Here is a 19,394-nt window from a genome sequence, read left to right on the forward strand (position 1 = left end):
ATGCTGGGAGGAAGAGGCAGAATCTAGTGATGTATTCATATGCTCCTCGGACACTCGGAGTTCCCATATGAAGAAACGTTATCCCGAATCGAGTGCGTTCATGAGCTTTATTTCGTAATGTGGAAATAATGGACGCAACAAACTTTTTACATTTTATTGTTCAGTACCAATCCAGGTAACTTTAGGTATACTGTATCTAACAGTTATAACCTGAGACTATACTATTGTTGGCTAATTAGCAAAATATTAGAATGCAATACTTGAATTAATTCAACCATCCAGTCTATTACTACACATGGCTGTCATGGTTTAGTGTAATATGGCGTATAATCTGTGAATTTGGCAAGTCGGATACAGACTTTTTCTGTTGTTCCGACGTGATGTGATTTCTTTTCCAGTTTGAAGCTAATTTCCCCGACTATTCCGACAACACGTGAAGGCTTGCTACTTCCTGCCGACGCCATCTTGGCAGTTTTTTGTTGTAGACCAGCCCCTCAGAATATTGTGCGCAGGGTCGCGAAGGCGTGTTGTTGTTTTCAAAACGGCCGAGGTTATGACTGGCGGGAGCGAGTTTCACAAAAGCTACAATAATAACAAGGACTCTGATCCTAGAATGGACGTAGACATGGATTCTAGTCATATTGAAAGTGAGCGGGGTGAAATGGACAGTGGTATCCCGGCTCCGTGTTCCTCTAACGGCAGTGGCGGGGAAGAGGACGAGGCGGAGGCCGTTGGCCGTGCGAGAGAAGCCGGGGGCTCGAGTAGTCATCACACACCGGACGGAGGCGGGGTGTACTGCAGCGGAAGGGAGCAAGAGGTGTCGGTCGAAATTGGAGAGACGTATTTATGTCAACGAGCCGACAAGACATGGCGTGAGTGGTTCCTATCTGCGTGTTGGTTTGAGCCAAATTTCAGTTAGCAAGTTGAAGTTAGATTAGGTGTTCGGATTCTGCTTTGACGGAGATAAATTCACACCATTCTCTATTAAAACTGAGTTTTCGTTGATGGTGGTCAGACATAACGTTAATACCGCAAATTCTGATAGAGGAATAGCCATTAGGGCTTTGTGTACATTTCGTTATAACGTTATGCTAACAATAACAGTGCAAAAAAACATTAGCCTGTATCGCTGACATTGTACTTTGGAGGATTATATGATTACCGAATTGAATAAAACCTCAAAACAAACCAAGCCACGTTTTATTAAGCGAAAAAACATAAGTATGAACGCTTATAAACCTGAAGTTGCTGAAGTTGTAGAAATCTGAAGGGTGTTTGGTGAAACGTCCCATATACAAGATGTAAAGCTTGCATTTGTTTCTGGCCAAATCCACTTTGTGGGACAAAACTTTTAACTGTTGAATGTTGCTCTCTTTTCAGATACAGCAGAGGTTATTCAATCTCGACTGAATGAACAGGAAGGCAGAGAGGAGTTTTATGTCCACTATGTAGGATGTGAGTACATCACTGTCATCTCTGATCTGCCCACATTCAGCTTTAGTTTATACCTTTCATTAACTATCCTCTGTATCCCCTCACCTACTGCTTTACTATGATCTTCATCTCCCTTTCTTTGGCATGCAGTCAACAGGCGACTAGATGAGTGGGTGGGTAAGGCCCGCCTGGCCCTTACCAAGACAGTGAAAGATGCAGTGAGGAAGAGCACAGAGATCGGAGGCGTCGGAGATTTGGGTGAACAGCCTGAGAGAAAGATCACTCGCAACCAGAAGCGAAAGCACGATGAGATCAACCATGTGCAAAAGGTGGAGACGTTGTCTGTTATGTAGTTACTTCTTGCTTTTTGTGGAAACACACTTATTTGTAAAGTGGTCTGTATTGATCTAATGGGGTATTCATTTGCAGACGTATGCAGAGATGGATCCAACAACAGCTGCCCTGGAGAAGGAGCATGAGGCGGTAAGATTGACTGTCTGTTTGTGTGTCTGTTAGTTTCTGTCTAGTTACTATCTCTTATTTACTGTTATACTCCTTATAATCTCTCCCACAGATCACCAAAGTGAAATACGTGGATAAGATCCAGATAGGAAACTTTGAGATTGATGCCTGGTACTTCTCGCCGTTTCCAGAGGACTATGGCAAGCAGCCCAAGCTGTGGATCTGCGAGTACTGCCTTAAATACATGAAGTATGAGAAGACCTTTAGACATCACCTGGTCAGTGCAGCTTTCACTTCAGTCATGAATGTAGGAAGTTTGTAACTCAAGTGCAATAACCTAACTTGCAACTTTCAACCTAACTTAAAAAAAAATCTTCATTCTTAATTTGTGATTAAGGTGAATAAAATGTTTCCCTTGCAGCTTTATTGTACAAAGTAGTTTAACCTTTTGACCTTTTTCCTCCTTAGTCCCACTGTCAGTGGAAGCAGCCTCCAGGCAAAGAAATCTACAGGAGGAGCAACATATCGGTGTATGAAGTAGATGGGCGGGACCACAAGGTGAGGTCACCTAGAAAGTGTTTGCCACACCTGAAGATGTAAGCTGTTTATTGCAATAAAAAAAAGTTTAACTCTGCTTTTTTTGATTAATTATTTGCAGATCTACTGTCAGAATCTTTGTCTACTAGCAAAACTATTTCTCGACCACAAGACGCTTTATTTTGACGTGGAGCCCTTTATCTTCTACATCCTCACTGAAGTCAACAAACAGGGAGCGCACATCGTCGGCTACTTCTCCAAAGTAAGGCCTCTTTCTGATCTTTGAGTCAAGTCATTTTAAAAACTCTCTGTTTGTGTTGATTTTGGCGCCCCCCTGTGGACAAAGCCGCACTTCTTATCTCTTTGCTGATTTTATCCTGTACATGCTTAAGTGGTGGTTATAACAATTCCATCCTGCCATATGTATCACTCACTTTAAATTTTAAGGCAGCATGCAGTTAATTGCTTCATCTGAAACCTACCCCCCCGCCAGTGGTTTCAGGCATTAGCAATAACTATATAGAAGAAATAATGTTGTCGCTGATGTTCTGTTTGCTTTTGTTGGTCATAAAGAGACATCAGAATAATTTCAGTCTGTTTCATAACCAGCAAAAAACACCTCAGAGGAGCTTTAAATTGTGTCTTTGTAAACACAACAAGTCTGGTTTACATTCAGTGTTTCTTACCATAATGCTTTGTGTAAATCCTTGTGATCTCATCTTAGGAATATGACTTTTGGAAAGCCTATTTTTTGAAAAGTTTTCTAAATCCTGCATTTTTACATCCATGTGTTTGACAGTAGCAGTAAAATCTCTGCAGGGTACCTTTAGTCAAACTTTAAAGTTGTACACATGTAAATAATGTTATATATTTATTACTAAACCTTCGAAACAACGTCATTCTTCACGTGCAGAAATTATATTTTAATTCAGCAGAATCTTTCAGCAGGTAGAACTTAAAACTGGAACAATTTAGAACCGTTTGTCTGAACCTTTGCCTTTTTGTTTTTCAGGAGAAAGAGTCTCCGGATGGGAATAACGTGGCGTGTATTCTCACACTTCCGCCTTACCAACGCAGAGGCTACGGAAAGTTCCTCATCGCTTTTAGTAAGTAACAGAGCATATCGATGCTTCAGCTATTTTACTCCTATGAATAAATATGTCAGTATATTTTCTTAGAATTCTTAAGATCTGCCTCGTTTTGTTTCATGTCGCCCAGCACAAATTCATAACTATTGTGTCTTTTCATTGACTTTTTATGTGATCCCACTGATTGCAATTACCTACTCCATAGAGCAAATGTCCTGTCCTCCAAACAGAGAGAGAGCCATCAGCTCAGTTCACACACAATTATTTGCATTAATGCATTAATGCATTAATGCATTAATGCACTATTGGGAATGTGATTTGTTGTTGCATGTAGTCGTGGGGCAACCAACTCAATTATCCCTTTTGTAATGTGGTTTCTATTGTTGCTCCTGTGTGTGCAGGTTATGAGCTCTCTAAGTTGGAGAGTGCAGTCGGCTCTCCAGAGAAGCCTCTGTCGGATCTGGGGAAGCTGAGCTACAGAAGTTACTGGTCCTGGGTCCTGCTGGAGATCTTGAGGGACTTCAGAGGAACGCTTTCCATCAAAGACCTCAGGTAGACACATACGCTGCATCACCTTCAGAAACCAGCCATCTCCTTCAGTTCAGTCTTCCTTGACGTTATTATCCCCTCCTCCCTCTTCGTTCCTCCAGCCAGATGACCAGCATCACACAGAGTGACATCATCAGCACGCTGCAGTCGCTCAATATGGTCAAGTACTGGAAAGGTCAGCACGTTATCTGTGTAACGCCCAAACTGGTGGAGGAGCACCTGAAGAGCGCGCAGTACAAGAAACCACCAATAACAGGTAAGTACAGACACTTTGTATTAAGCTTTATGTGACATTCTTTTATTCTCTGATTTCTCACCTGGTTGTAACTGTAACCACCAAACCCAAATGTTAACTGTGTCAGAGTTAGAACCAGGAACAGTTCATGAGTTTAAGCATTTAAAATTATTGTTGCGCTTGAATGTTGGAAAAAAAGATGTACTTCTGTAAATTGTTAATAAGCTATCTTCTCTTGATATTCTGTGATTCTATAGACCAAACAAGTTATTGATCATTTAAAAAAGAATAATCAATGATGAGAACATTCTTTAATTGAAGCACTGATAAGACGGGATGGACACCCCTTTGATACACACATAATCTGGATATCACACAGGTGCTGTTTTTGGTCACCATTGTAAGCACAGGATGTAGCAAACTGCTGCTTTCACATAATATCAGCAGAATGGGAAGAACAGGAAAACCTCCAATCATTCCAACCTGAGAGTAATTAACATTATTCCAAGGTGTTGTTAGTTGGTTTTGGCATTGCCTGTGTTTTTTATGATGGTGGTTTTCTGGAGCTGATTTGACTCACATCCTCACTGTTTCTGCTGAGAGTTGCACATGCATAACAGTGGCCGGGAAGCAACAGGTGAACAAAACACCAAAATGGCGGTGACCGATGCAACATCATCATGTCCTAAAAATTCTAAAGTCTGGGAGCATTTCACCGCTCAACTATCGTTGCAGCTCTATTCATTATCAGACTTTCAGATGATCTTTTCCGAGCAACAGCAATAAAAATAATTGATGTATTTCTGCACTCACTGTGTGTCTTCTCTCCTTTACAGTGGACACATTGTGTTTGAAGTGGGCGCCACCGAAAAATAAACAAGCCAAGCTGTCTAAGAAGTGAGAATCGAGGCCGCACCTGTCCCTCAGTCAGACTGTGTATGTCGTCCTCATCCTCACCTGGCCACACTCTGCCGTAATGAGAACTTTATGTATATAGCTGTTCGTAGCATCTGTCAGTATTTTCTTAAATATATATGAAAAATCCCAGACATGTCTCCTGAGTCCTTCTTCCTGAGTATCAAGTGCTTCTAAAAGGTCTTAAATTCTTAATTTCTTGTCTTTTTTAAGCTTTTTAAGCCAGAAAAAGAATATCTCACTGAAATTTCATAGATAATGTAGATGTTGTTTAATTAGTTGGAGCTCAGATAGCTACATCTACAAAAATATAGCCTGCATGGATAATAATGTAGCTGTAATCTCAGCTGTTATTTAAATGCTTTCATGTTCCTTTTTATATAAACTTTTTTATCATCTTTATTCTTTAATCACTGGGTTCAACAGGGTGTGTATCCTGTGACAGCAGGATCTGTAACACTGCTCTTTCCCTTTTATGTTTAATAGACGTGTTGTTTGTCTGAACTACTGACCTGTGTCATAGCAGACATTTTTTTTCACATTAACATGCGCGTACATAAGGATCCATAGAGACAAATTACTGCACAAACAGCACCATCAAACACAAAATATTTACACATCGCAAAAATAGGTACATAAAATACAAAGACAAAATATAAAAAACATGTATAAAACAATAATCATAATAATACCTCAAATAATAATATTTTCCAGAAATGATATGTTGTGTGTAGATTCTACATTCTTTCAAAAAGGGCCGGTTATAACTACAAGAAAAAGTGGGTCTGAGAGAGAAGCAGGCATTTTAAACCCGTCTCACAGGTGTAAAAACTGCAAGGCTGCTATCCATTCAGTTGTTTCAGCTCCAGGGCTGTGATTCTGGGCATGCTCAGTTGACTGCTAGAGCTAAACGTAACGCTGCCATATTGATCAAATTGTTTACACCTGAGCCCGATCCAGCAATGTCAAAATGTGTTCTGCGAGGAAGTTTTCGAGACAACTCTCCAAAAATGTTTAACAGTTTATTTAAAATGAGGAATAAGAAAAGGTTGTTGATGATGACGGAAAAAACGGGATACTGCACCTTCGTTGTTGGGATTTGGTGGAGTCCAGAATCAGGTGAGTCTTCTCAGCACAGCGCAACAAACAGTTTTATGTCATCAAAAATTCTTCGAACGTTTCTCAAATTAACAAGTCATGATTTTAAATTGTTCTTCTTAATGTTATGTCTCAAAAATGTAAGAGGCTAAAGGACGTCCACGTTTGTTTGGGCTGATGTAACTTTAATAATAAACACAAGGGGGCAGCAGCGCGCTGACTCACCGCTGATACTAACGTTCATCCTTTATTCTGAAAAATGTTTCGACAACAGCAAATTTAACTCTAATGATTTATGATCCTATGTAATTAATGTGAAAGGAAATGATTCCTCAAATACATAAAAGCTGAGGTGAACTAGTGTCCTCTATTAACCTGCAGAGGTGGATGGAGAGCAGATGTTTGGTTTGGCCTGTTGATGTCAGTTTAAAGAAATAGAACACTTATATATGTAAAGTTTTGTTTTAGTTTTAAGCATTTTTAATGCACTATTTGTAGGTTTTGAACAGTAAATCTCCCTGCAAGCTTAATAACTTCACTGCAAAAATAAATAAAAGTAAATTAATAAAAACAAACAAGAGTTATATTTATAAACTACCACTAATAGTCCTCCCTGTGCACACATTATGACCCAGCTAAATGTTTCAGTGATAAACCAAGATACAGTGTAAATACTCATTTTATTTAGTAATAAACGTGTTCACTTGTTGTCTTTTGCTTTGAATAAGCAAAACAAAACTCAAAATCATTGTTCTTAATGTATTTTCCAGATGGTAGGATAACAACTGATAGCCACTATTAATTATCTTATATGTGTAAATCCATTTAGCTGTGTTCTCAATGTACAGCCATTAAATAACTTAACATAAGTTTAATTTCTAACTCTTACACTAGGTGCACTCTCTGTGCTTTAGAGGCTTTAAAGTGTAGAATATATACATTTATCAATGATTTTGAGCCAAATAATAATACACATCAATCAGAAATGGGCCATTCAAAAAGATTAGCACCTTTACTTTTGGCGCTAGTAAATGCGTATTCTTTCATTATTTTGTTTTGGAAGGTTTTGAATGGAGGACCTAACAGAGCATTTTAAGATACACATAGGGTTAGGGTTACATCTCTTTGGGCTTCTGTATGTGTGTTTTAAGTGATGGTCAGTGTCACATGTTGGCTGGCAGCAGATGATAATTAGCTCTGTCCTTCCCGCAGCGTGTCATCGATCACATGTATTGATGATTCCATCGCTGCTGGCTGTGGCTGTTCTTCACTGCGGATGTGACGCGTTTGTGACGTTTAATTGCAAAGTTTTTACGATTCTTTTACTTCCAACAAAGCAAGTGAAGACATTAAAGAGGTCACGTTTATTCACTGGATGGTGAAATCCCATTGAAGGTGTCAGTCTCTTGACACAGTCTGACTTCCTTTTTATTGTTACTTAAGATGTAAATCTTTACAAATGGAAAATAGAGAAATTGTGAATTTGTAGGGAACTACATATAGCAGCCATATTGTTATTTAATTCACCATCTTAATACCTTACAAATGGTCTAAACTTTGGATCTTAGCGTAGAACTGTAGCTGCCTGCAGGAAGTAAGTTGTAGGACAAGTATTTAAAGAGAAAGTAACAATAATTTAAATGCTTTATTGTACTAAAAGAACAATAAAAAGTCCTGCATTTCACAGTCTAACTGTAGTAAAAATATTTACAAATGTATGTATGAACTGTGAATGCTACGCTATCACACATTATATTACTGGATGATTTTATGGGTATACCCTTTGTGGGTATTAAGACATATTCTGCTGTATTTGTTGAAGGTGGAGCAAATTTTAACTACTTTGACGGTTAGATAGTTATGCAAGTTATTTAACTGTCAGATATGTATAGTAAATAGTATATAGTCTGAAATGTGAAGTAAGAGTAAAGTACCACAGTGTAACACTTGAGTATCTGTAGTTGAATTCCAGCAATGCAGGAAGCCAAACTCAAAACTTAAACCCAGTTTAATCGGGAGCTGTTGAACGCCTCAGACATGTTTTAACAAATCGTAACATGTGTGAAATAAAACTGCACAGGCACAAAATAAAGGGAGATTCTGTTTTATTTTCAAAAATTGTACTTTAAAACCACTAAGGTCATATATAAGGCATTCACAACATTTCTTTCTTTTGGTTTTCTGGACATTTGAGACCGTTTGATGCTTTCAGAGAGGGTTTCCTAAAACAGGAGCACAGCTAAGGCACAGCACAACTCCCAGAGAGAGATAAGAGTAAAGACAAGCAAGAAAATAAAACAATACAGAAATGGCACGGAAGAGAAACAAACAAAAGAAGGTTGGTATTGGAGATGAAAAGAACAGAGCTCTCAGCTCACAATCTGAAGATTTATCTCTCTCTCTTCAAAACAGTCACATGACTTCTTTACATCATGAACTTAAAAACTGTACATCTTCTATGATTCATTTACAAAACACTGATTTACATTAACTCCCATAAAAAGGCTCTTAATTTTAAAACTTAAATTAGCTGGATGTTCACGACTTCTTTTGAGTCAGACAAATAAAAAACGTAAAAGAATTACTGTATTTATGGATCAGATAATGACAGCTGTGGGCGGTTAAAGTTGTAATAATAAAATGATTAAACTTTATGATTAGAATCATTGTGACTGAAACCAATCTGCCAAAAAACCTACTTCGTAATAATCTGTGTGGAATTTAATGATGCAAATTTTAGACCAAACAACTGTTGGATTAAATCATCCAGAAAAATATTTACTAAATATAAACAGCAGAGTTTTGTACCAGGTCAGAGTAATGTTTGATTTCAGCATCAAAAGCAAGAAAATAATTTTATTTTTACTTGTGGCCGGATATAAAATACTACTGATAATAACTGTGAGCAGCAGAAACAAGAGTACTGTTGTTTTGTTTGTTTTTTATAGTAAAGAAACTAAAAAGATTAGCTTACTATTACATTTTAATGTTTGTGTGCAGAACTTCCTCTTAAAATATCAAAATAAAAGCTGGTCGGTGTCAAAATATCTGAAATATCAATTAATTAATTAAATTAATTAATTAAAGTTGAATAGTATTTCGTTCATAAAGCAAAACCTGCAAATTGTTCAATGCTCACTTTTGTTTTGGAGAGGCTGTATATTATTTTTAAATAAGTCACGCACTGTTGTCCGAGACTCTTTTCTTTCCAAATAAAGTCCCCAACAGGTGACGTATTTTGACAGTTTTGCGTCTTTATGTAAAAACTTGAGGGTGTTACTGATGAGGATGATGATGCCGTGTGCTGGAGCTTTGGTGAGGACAAGTCATTACTTCATTTTCGGTAATAATGCTGAAAGCAAACTGTGAAATGTACACTGACCGCACCTCTTGCTTCCTGTTTAATCCTTAGAGACAGAAATCTACTGCATGTTTTGGTCCTGTTCCCTACTTTTTAACAGGCCTGGGTGCACGAACGGTGCTTTTTCGCCGTGGCAGCACCATGGGCAGCACTCACTCAACTTCAGAGCGCGTCTAACCGGCGCTCACTGTTGCTAGGTTACTAAAGTTGTCTAGCGGCACTTCCACTCCCCTTGGTAGTGACCCTTAAGTGTGTTTGAAATTGCTCTGCATGCTTAATACTTGCTTTTATGGACATTTTACAAACATAAAAACAAAAGGGATAAAAAGGAAAAGATTAGCCTCGATGCCGCCATTGTTGTTGATAAAGTTGATATCAGAAGTCCCGCCCCTTCTTGATTTTGATTGGTCGATGAGGGAGAAGTGACATTATGACATAATGGACACAGGCCAACCGACACCAAAAGAAGCCAATTGTGCTGAATCCAAAATCCAAACATCTGGTAAAATCTGCACCATCATCATGTCAAATAATAAATGATATAAAAAAACATTTATTTCCAGAATAAATATGATGTACTGTTCATGTCCTTTCTGTAAGGGCTGACTGTCGCACTGACCTCCACCCTCATGGTTAGAAACACCGCTGGTCTCCAGTTTTGGTCCCAGTGATATTTTTATAAGGCTCCTGCACCCACTGCAACGCTTAGTCATCACAAGTTTGATTTTAAAAATACAATACACACCTTTGTTAATCTTTGTTAAACCCAATATACATGATGTGTTATGTTTGGTGCAGGTAGTTCATTAAACTACTGTAGTAAATTTCTTTTTTCCTAGGTGTAGTGACTTGCTTGAGTGTCACTGTGTTTGGTAGATTTTGTTGGCTTTGGAAGGAGCTAGGCCAGCCAATGTTTCCAGTCTTTATGCTAAGGTAAGCTAAGCTTCATTTATACAGTGCAGACTTAAATAAAATATAATTTAAATAACCTGCATCTTTTGCCAGATTAAAATGCTAATTAACAGGTTTAGAAGTTGCACAGATTTTCCAGCATAAAAACCACACAGTGTAACTTTTATCCTCACAGGTGCAACCAAGACTTGGTTTGAATCTTTCTGGGCCAAAAAAAATCATCAGTTAGCAGCATGGAAGTCTAAAAGGTGCATCTGGATGTTGTTGGGTGGCCTCCTCCGCCTCCTCCTCTCCCCTCCTCACCTGCTGCATCCAAACTCACAGCACAACCAAAATAAATATTAGTAATGCTCAGTATGGAAGGAATTCTGATTAAAGTGCACACATATGTAAGATGAGTCTGAAATGTCTTGCAAACATTTTTAAATGTTTAAATGTAAAACACCTTGCTGAGTATTTAAAGTATAAACCTTTTTTTTTGCATTTAAAGCCTCTAAAATATGAACATTTGCTGTTTCATATTATTATAAATTCCTCTCTTTTTGGTGCAGACCTCAGAGCACACTGTAAGGCCTCACTTGTGCTGTGCTCCTTGATGATAAGACATTTGCTGTTATATTCTGACATCTTAACAAACTAAACAAGAGCAAATTAATGAACAAAAACTGTGACGAGTGCAACACACGTCCAGTCAAAAGTTATGGGGAAAAAAAGATTTTAACATCCTTCCTACTTGCTGTGATCCGGTTTGAAATTAGAGCAGATGAGTGACAGGGCAGTGAGGAGACCCACCCAACACTGACACGTGAAGGCCTTTAGAAACACAGGCAGAATCGCTGCTCCAAATAACAGCAGATCAGACATTAACGACTAAAAAGTTTTATATAAACTTCTGAATAAATTAGTCACGTAGCAGTTTTCACTTTGACACAGTCACATCCGTTTCTACAGCAGAGAGCAAAAAAATAAATGTGTGTAAAGTTAAAAGCAAAAGAAACGGGAGGTGATTCTCTTCTGGGTTCCAGCATAGCGGACGTCTCAGATGGTCTGAAGGCTTCAGACATGGCACAGAAAGAAAACACACACACACACACACACACACACACACACAGATACTACAGAGCCGGTCAGTGTCGAGGGAAAGAAACTGTAGATAGTTTGTGAGTGGAGGAAAGTAACTGAGTACCTTTACCAAAGCACTGCGCTCTACTTGTTTAACATTCAACATAAAGCATAAAGGTAGTCTAAGTTAACTCAACTTCAACAGACTACACATTATAACATGCTGTTTCCATCAATAACAACCCATTATTATGCGATATTATATACTATCATAAGACACTTAAATGGCCGTTCAATAGAAGTATTTACTAATGATGTTTTTTCCTTTTGTTGCTGCTGTACATTTACTTTGATAAAGATTCTCAGCACTACCACCACTACTTTGACACATCTGCTGCAGTATTTTTTGACACATCAGTTGGGCCAAAACATTGAATACTTCCTTAATTTGAGGAAAATCTGGCAATTTGAGGGAATAATTTATAAGACTCTCCTCCTCACGCTCACCTGGCTCTGTATGAAAACGTCTGTGGTTGCTTATGATTCTTTTTAGGCTCATTATCTCCTGATCCACGCGGGAAAATTGTGTTAACTCAAGAAAAAATTAGCGCATTATCCAAAAAAAAAATCTGTAGGGGATTTCAAATTATGGCCTCCTGTATCTTGATGTAGTATCTTACATTATAGGATAATAATCTGATATCTAACAATAATAAAAACTTAACTTACAGGGTTTCTTCTCTTCAAACAAGACTCTGTCATGGTTTATTTCACTACATTGTAAATATTATGGATGTAAAAAGGAGCCTGAAAATATTAGAAGATATTAGAAGATATTTTTCATCATTGCTGAATTTCTATGACTTAGAAGTTTGGATTTCAGGATCTCTGGGACATTCGAGTTATGTTGAGCAGAACAGCGCTGTATTAAAATCAACATGATCACTATAAAAACACAAACTTCTACATAAACTGAGCCGTTATCACAAAGACTTCCCCAACAATGGGCCGAAGAAGGAGCAACCACGTCGTTTTAAGCATCTGAACATGTAGAACAAACTTTCACTCTTTAACTCAGGGAAGCACTCACAACAAGAGGTATAGAGTTCTCCTCACACACTGGTTCGACACACACTCTCATACACACACACACACACACACACTCACACACACACACACAGAACGTTGTAGTCCCAATGACAGTGAGAGCAGCAGACTGAAAAAGGACTGAGGGAGAATATTTGTCCTCATTATTCGAGTCTGTTTCTCTTCTTCCATCGCTGCCTCCAGAGTTTGGTCCATCCGTTCACATTCACTCTCACTTTGCACAAACTTTAAATAAATAAATACCAGACACAAACAGGACCTCAGCCCCGTGCCTTCCTTCATTTATCTGTCCCTCGGTCCGTCCGCCTGCTACCTGATCCGTCCGTCCTCTCTGGGCGGGCTCAGTTCAGACTTGGGGTCGGGGCTGGCGGAGCTCCAGACGGTTTGAGGACAGCGCTGCATGACGGGACAGGCGCTGGGTCCCATCGAGCAGACGTCCGAGGCCGACCAGTGGCCCTCCAGCAGCCGGTCCAGCCAGCGACGCAGCGGCGCCCCCGTCAGGCCGGCATTGGCCTCGGCCTCCTCCACAGCGCCTAAGCTCACCGGCAGCCGCAGCACCGGGTTCAGGCCGTGGAAACTCTGCTCCATGTAGGAGTTTCTGGCTGGGCCGCCGTGCAACCGCAGGGTGTCCCCTGGATCCCAGGAACAGAGGTGAGGAGAGGGAGAGAGATGGAGAGGTCAAAGGTCAAACTTTATGCCATGAGAAGGCAGATTTAAAACCCCTTTTCCTCTTTTACACTGAAAACATCTTTGTGCTTTTAAAAAAACAGTCAAGCATATTTTAAATTAAAAAAATGCATCAATACATTATTTGTGTTCTTTAAAAAAAGATCTAGGACTTACAGCATATCTTTTCTGTTTCTTTTGATAATGAAATTATGATTTTGCTTTTTTAATATCTGCAGATGGATATTTTTTTGTCTCTGTCTTTCAGGATTCTGCAGCTGTCAACAGTGCATTTCCACATCCAGGCCCCAGATACAGAGGCATATGTACTTGTGCATTTAAAACACAATGACTCAGACGCACCGTGATCACATTACATCATATGCCAACTTCCCTTCATGACACCGGCCAATAAACCCCACAGTCTATTCATGCACCAGGCTTAACTTAGAGGTATCTCCATCACACACACACACACACACACACACACACATACACACAAAGTTCTGCAGAGGTCAAACAAACCGAACAGTAAGCCAGAGGAGGCGAGGCTAATTTGGATAGAGGTGACCCTAAGTGTGCGTGAGTGAGTGACTGGATACTGACACTATAAATATAAGCATGCATGGTGTTGACAGCTGTGACAGGAGGGCCTCTGCTGTGTGTGTGTAATTTAAGAATTAAATCTGGGATTGACACACAAACTACAGTCCCTCTAAAGCTCTAATATCCGAATTCAACAGGTGTTTCCATGAGACTTTCTGAAGATGGATTATGCCAAGTCAGTGATATTTTACTGCCTCTTCTAACACACAAAAAAGGTTACATGGAAGCATTCGTTTACATGTCATCCCTGAGACAACATCTGTTCAAGAAAATATCTGTAAAAGCAATTTATACTATAAGCTGGGATGAGCAGATCAGAGACTGTATGTAAAAAATTCACGTAGCCACTGGGAAGTCATGTTTTGAAGCCTTAAGTTTGGCATTTTGACCGTCACCATCTTTGTTTTTGGAACAGGAAGTGACCATATTTGGAGGAGAGGGTGGATACACATTGGATTCTCAGCTCAGTCTGCAGGCCGCTGTGAACGGCAGGTTTCACACAGTTTTTCCTAAACGCTGCACTTAATGACGTCACAAAGTGCAGCCTCAGCAGGCTTCGGAGAGCTGGCCAATCACAAGAAAGTGGGCTTGTAGGGGCGGGGTTTCTTAAAGGGACAGATCTGAGTCATATGAGGCCTGCACAGAGCACCAGTGTGAGTTTTTTTAACTGTTAATTATGCTAAGCTACTCCACAGGTATCAAAGAGTGAAATATGAAGTATAGAATTAGCATACTACCCCCCTTTAACTTGATGTTTTGCAGAGGTTTGTTGAGTGGATGTAAACTCAGTGAAAGGGACTGGACCGCTCACCTTGCAGTATCGGCTGCTGCCGGTGGAACTCCAGCGGAGCCACGATGAAGGTGGTCTGTCCAAGCGGGTTCCAGTGATGCAGCACCCTCAGCGTCCACACACCAGGCCTCAGGGGCAGGGTGAGCGGCGGCCGGTAGTGGGTGACCTCAGCAGTGGCGTCCACAAGGATGTCGTAAGTGGCGGCGATGACGTTGGTGGGGTCGATCCACACCACAGTGGCTGTCAGGTTGGTCTGACCGCGGCTCCAGCGCTGCACGGCTACCGGCTCGTCCTCAGGCCCCACGAGACCCCCCCAGTTCCTGAAGAGACGCTCCTTAGGATCCCAGTCCGCCCCAACCTGAAGGAAAGGAAGAGTGTCAGGATCACCCTGAGAGGATGGACACTCAGGCATCACTTGTTAGGTATATAATGTAAAATGTCTGCAGGTGTACTGTACGTCTCTTAGGTGCAGCTCGGCAAAGACGTGGACCTGGAAGAACTACAAGCTCTCTCTAGTTGGATTTCTAGTATCGGATTTGATTGTTGGATTGTGTGTGTGTGTTTGACCTGGACGTGCTGCAGCCGGTTTGTCGTGTGGGCGGGGCTGGCCGGGGTGAAGTGGTCTCTTGGTGTCACCCAGGTCTCCAGGCTCTCCAGCTGGGTGGAGGCTCGGTTAGTGGCCGCATGACGCACCAGGTAGCCCTGGAACTGGTCTGACAGGAAGTAGAGGTGGACAGACACTGGGTGGCTCATGGTCATGTACCTGAGAGAGACACATACATACAGTAGTTAGACAATAGAAGGTTTGAATGCAGAATCCCAGGAATAACCTGCGCCTTTGTTTATAATGAGCTAACAATCTAATTACTTTCAAACTGGTTTAGCAGTCTGTCAACATGTGAGGAACAGACCGGGTTTGTTTAACTCCATAAAAAACACTTTATACAAGCAGGTGGCAGAAATGCAAAGTTTTATGGTTTCCAAAGCAAAAGAGGGAAAAGATATTTCCATGTTTCTTGTTGTTAATGTTGAAGAAAATCAGTACGAGGTAATCTGAAATCTGAAGTTACCGATGTGGATGGAACCTTGTCTGACATGTAGGTGGTGTTTTCAAACACGTCCACATTAGCATGGACGCGGTCTGAGATGTTGCTCGTCGGGAACAGACGCGTCCTGTTTTAACTTTCCCCCTCTCCCACCCCTCACACACTCACACTCCTTAAAATGCTACCCCCACCCTGTCCAGCCACCAAACCCCTCCACAACTCCAACAAGTACCTCCTTGTACCTACTGTGTGTCTCCACCCCACACACACACACACACACACACACACACACACACACACACACACACACACACACACACACACACACACACACACACACACACACACACACACACACACACACACACACACACACACACACACACACACAGCTGGAAAAATCCAGTCTGAGCAGACACTGTAGCCTGGTTGTATCCCGGGACAAGCCAGCGTTATCTTTATATTTAATTTGGATTTAAAAACAGCAGCAGCGGTGAGTTTAGTGGAAAAACACATTTTGACTGTCAGACCTCCTCGCTGCTCTCAGACAGTGACTGTGCAGAGTGTCTGCAAACCCAAAGTTACTGACCCAACGACTAAATGTTTAAAGCATCCTCATACACTCAGGACAGGTGAATATTGGCCTTTAACGAAGACAAACACACACTTTTGTTCTCACAGCTGCACTTTGTTTCCTCTGGATTAAAATATGACCCATCGTTGCCTCTTGTCGGTTTCCTGTTTACGTTTATAATGAACAAACCATGAGCTGTACGCATGAAGTCAAAAGGGCCGACAAGGTTACTCGCTGAAAGGAAACGATGATGCTGATGCACGTACAAGCTAAACATGCACACCCCTTATAAGTGTTTTAAGCCACGTCACCTTCGTTTTTACCTCACTCATTTAACCAGACAAAGGATTTTAGTCAGCTGGTGAGCTACAGTTAGGTGTAGCTTGGCTCGTAGCCCTCGCAGCCCCACCAACTTTAAACAGCTAAGTGTTTTAACTAGTTTAAATCACCTGGGTCATTTGTTTTGGGGTGGATGAGACCTTTTTGGATAATTTGGCTTCCAGGAAAAATCTTGTAAACTATGACAAGTACTTTTATATCTCTTTCCCACCAAAATTAGAGAGGTGACGCAGGTTTTTCAGACCCAGGACGACCCGCTTATAGATGCCGATTGTCTCTTTTCCCATTGCCAGTGAAGTATCCTCCTGTCGGTTTCTTTTCTGCTGCGTCACCGTCTGACGTCACAAACGCGCCCGAAACAGGGTTAGCAAACAGTGAAGATGTTACGGTGGTTAGGTCTTTATTGTATCTATTACTCATTCAGTCTGTTTATCAAACTTGGCGCGGACAAATTTAGACCACTGTTCAATCGCTGCTCGGATGGAGACGCTCGGAATTTGTAGCTGAGATGACGAGGAGTCACAGAAGTTACCGACGGAGCATAGCATCGCACAGGAAAGGGGGCGGAGATTAGCGTGTTGACACAGGTTTCCTCATCTATCCTCATCTTTTAGGGGGCCAAGACCAAGAACCAATCTTTCAGACAGTTTTGTCTACGGGTTTGGTTCATACCAGAGTTTGTTCAAACTGTTGACCACACACACAAACACATGGAAGTCCCCTATAAAGCCTTAAACCCATGAAGAACCTGGGAAAAGTATCCTCTCATAAGGCTCAAGCACCCCTGCAGCCTGTGAACAAACTTCTGGAGCTCTTAATAATAACTAGAGCTTCTTTAAAACCCAACAACCAGAGTCCTTTCAACAACCCAGGAACTCCACCTAGAACTGTTAGACTCATTCAAGATCTTCTGGAATCTGTCGGGAACACTGTGACAAGATGACTGCAACACTGACTCCGCCACATGTGGTGCTGTTGTTCCTACCTGCAGCTGTTGTCACTGGGATGTCCCTGCAGTGAGCTGGCAGCGCGGGACAGTCCCATTCGAGCGAAGGCGTGATAGTGGCTGAGCGCGGAGTCTGTCAGGCTGGCGGGGCCGTCCGTCTCCTGCTCGTAGATGTTTTCCCAGTACGCCTGGATGCTCGGGGTGCCTGAGGGGTACGTTCCGAACAGGTAGGAGTCCAGCTGGTTGATGATCTCCTGACTGACGCTGGCTTCAAACTTCCTTGCGAAGAAGGTGGGTCTGGATGCTTGCTGTGGACAGAGGGAGAAATGCTGTTAGAAAAAACAAGGATAAATGAGGTGAAAAGAGGTGAAAGAAAAGTTAGAGGCTATGTGGGGCCAGGTGTAAAAATGCAAATGAATCAACAGCTTCCTTTTATGCCAGTTTAAGTTGTTATAGGAAGTCAAGATTCTGCATTTTGTTTCAAACTAAAACGAAATGATTCAAACTGCGTACTAAATTAAAAAAAACTAAGGAAAACCAGGGTAAGGATTAGTCAGCTCACACACACGCTGAGGGCCAGTCTGAGGAGGAAGGGAAGGGCGTGGTTGACGACATCATCAGGAGGGTGTGACCTCACCAAACCAGAGCTCACGGTGGGCTCCGGCAGCTCCAGCGAACCAGGAAACCCCAACATAATGAGAACCACGGGGAGCGACCAGGCTTCAGTGGATTCAGATCTATCTGTGAGCTTATTCTGGGACCGTTTCTTAACAATCTGTGTCCTCACACAGCTTAAGACAACAGAGCAAACCACTAGTTACAGGGTCAGGAGGCCTTTTAGTTTCCCTCATCAGAAGATCAGAGGATTACTGTGCCTTTACTGTACGTCCTCTGCTGTCCCCGAAGGAGGTCAGCCAAGTATGATTCAAGCAGCCGCTCTCGTGAGTCAACAGTGAACAGGCTGCGTTAGATTCTGTTTTTGCAGGCTTTTTATAATCTGGACAAGAGATTCAACTAATTAGACTTTCATTATTGATACATTTTTAAAGTAATTTGATTAAAACTCACAGGAAAATGTGCAAAATGATCCTCACAAGTTCCTCAATCTGAAGGTGATACTTTTAAATAACTTGTTTTGTCTCTTAACAGCCCAAAACACATCACAACATGAGACGGAGAAAAGGAGGCAAATGTTTGGATATAAGAGTTTTATGGGTGAGTTTTTTACAGGCCATTTATACCAATATTAATGAGGACAAGAAAACACAACTTGAAGTAATAATCTCAAGATTTTCACTACTGTTTTTTTTTCTACCGTTGTTTAGGCAACCACGGAGTCATAGCTGTCATTAACCTGTTATATAACTGTTATATTGTAAACTGACAGAAGGCCCGCCTCTCCTTTCATCCGACTGAACAATGAGAAAAAACGCCCATGACGTCGGGCGCTTTTCTCCTCTGAGTTGAAGTTTTTTCAACTCGAGGCGCTCAGAGCGTTTCCTCAAAAACACGCGGTGCACAGAGCGAAAAAATTCGAGGCGCTCTGCAACGCAAAAGCAGCGCCCAAAAAGCTTTGTGTTCTGTCTGATCGGGCCCTTAGTGACGCGTTTTCCATCAGCCAGCAGTGGTTGGTCTGCCAGAGAGGGTAGGCGGAGCTAAGCGGCTGC

At 41.3% G+C, this 19,394-nt stretch overlaps 2 protein-coding genes across 2 annotated transcripts in view; one reads left to right on the forward strand and one right to left on the reverse strand.

Moving 5' to 3' along the window:
• The first annotated feature begins 523 nt into the window (after positions 1-523).
• kat8 (K(lysine) acetyltransferase 8) lies at positions 524-5,344 on the forward strand. Its single transcript, XM_069676073.1, has 11 exons — positions 524-872; positions 1,381-1,455; positions 1,585-1,763; positions 1,864-1,917; positions 2,009-2,173; positions 2,365-2,454; positions 2,555-2,695; positions 3,446-3,539; positions 3,923-4,073; positions 4,172-4,326; positions 5,142-5,344. The coding sequence occupies exons 1-11, from the start codon at positions 554-556 to the stop codon at positions 5,204-5,206; spliced, it is 1,488 nt and encodes a 495-aa protein (XP_069532174.1). The 5' UTR covers positions 524-553; the 3' UTR covers positions 5,207-5,344.
• Positions 5,345-8,406: 3,062 nt separating this feature from the next.
• The window catches only part of LOC138604413 (xylosyltransferase 1-like), a 33,370-nt gene continuing 22,382 nt past the window's right edge, over positions 8,407-19,394 (reverse strand). Inside the window, exons 8-11 of the mRNA XM_069676344.1 lie at positions 17,767-18,035; positions 15,390-15,585; positions 14,844-15,180; positions 8,407-13,392 (exon numbers count right to left, since the gene is read on the reverse strand). Coding sequence (XP_069532445.1) covers positions 13,070-13,392; positions 14,844-15,180; positions 15,390-15,585; positions 17,767-18,035 — 1,125 coding nt within the window. The 3' untranslated portion in view covers positions 8,407-13,069. The remainder of the gene's footprint in view (positions 13,393-14,843; positions 15,181-15,389; positions 15,586-17,766; positions 18,036-19,394) is intronic.

The sequence above is a fragment of the Semicossyphus pulcher genome, unplaced genomic scaffold (assembly GCF_022749685.1).
Source record: "Semicossyphus pulcher isolate SPU_LCO1_2020_fin unplaced genomic scaffold, fSemPul1.0.p SCAF_25, whole genome shotgun sequence".
Taxonomy (NCBI): Eukaryota; Metazoa; Chordata; class Actinopteri; order Labriformes; family Labridae; genus Semicossyphus; species Semicossyphus pulcher.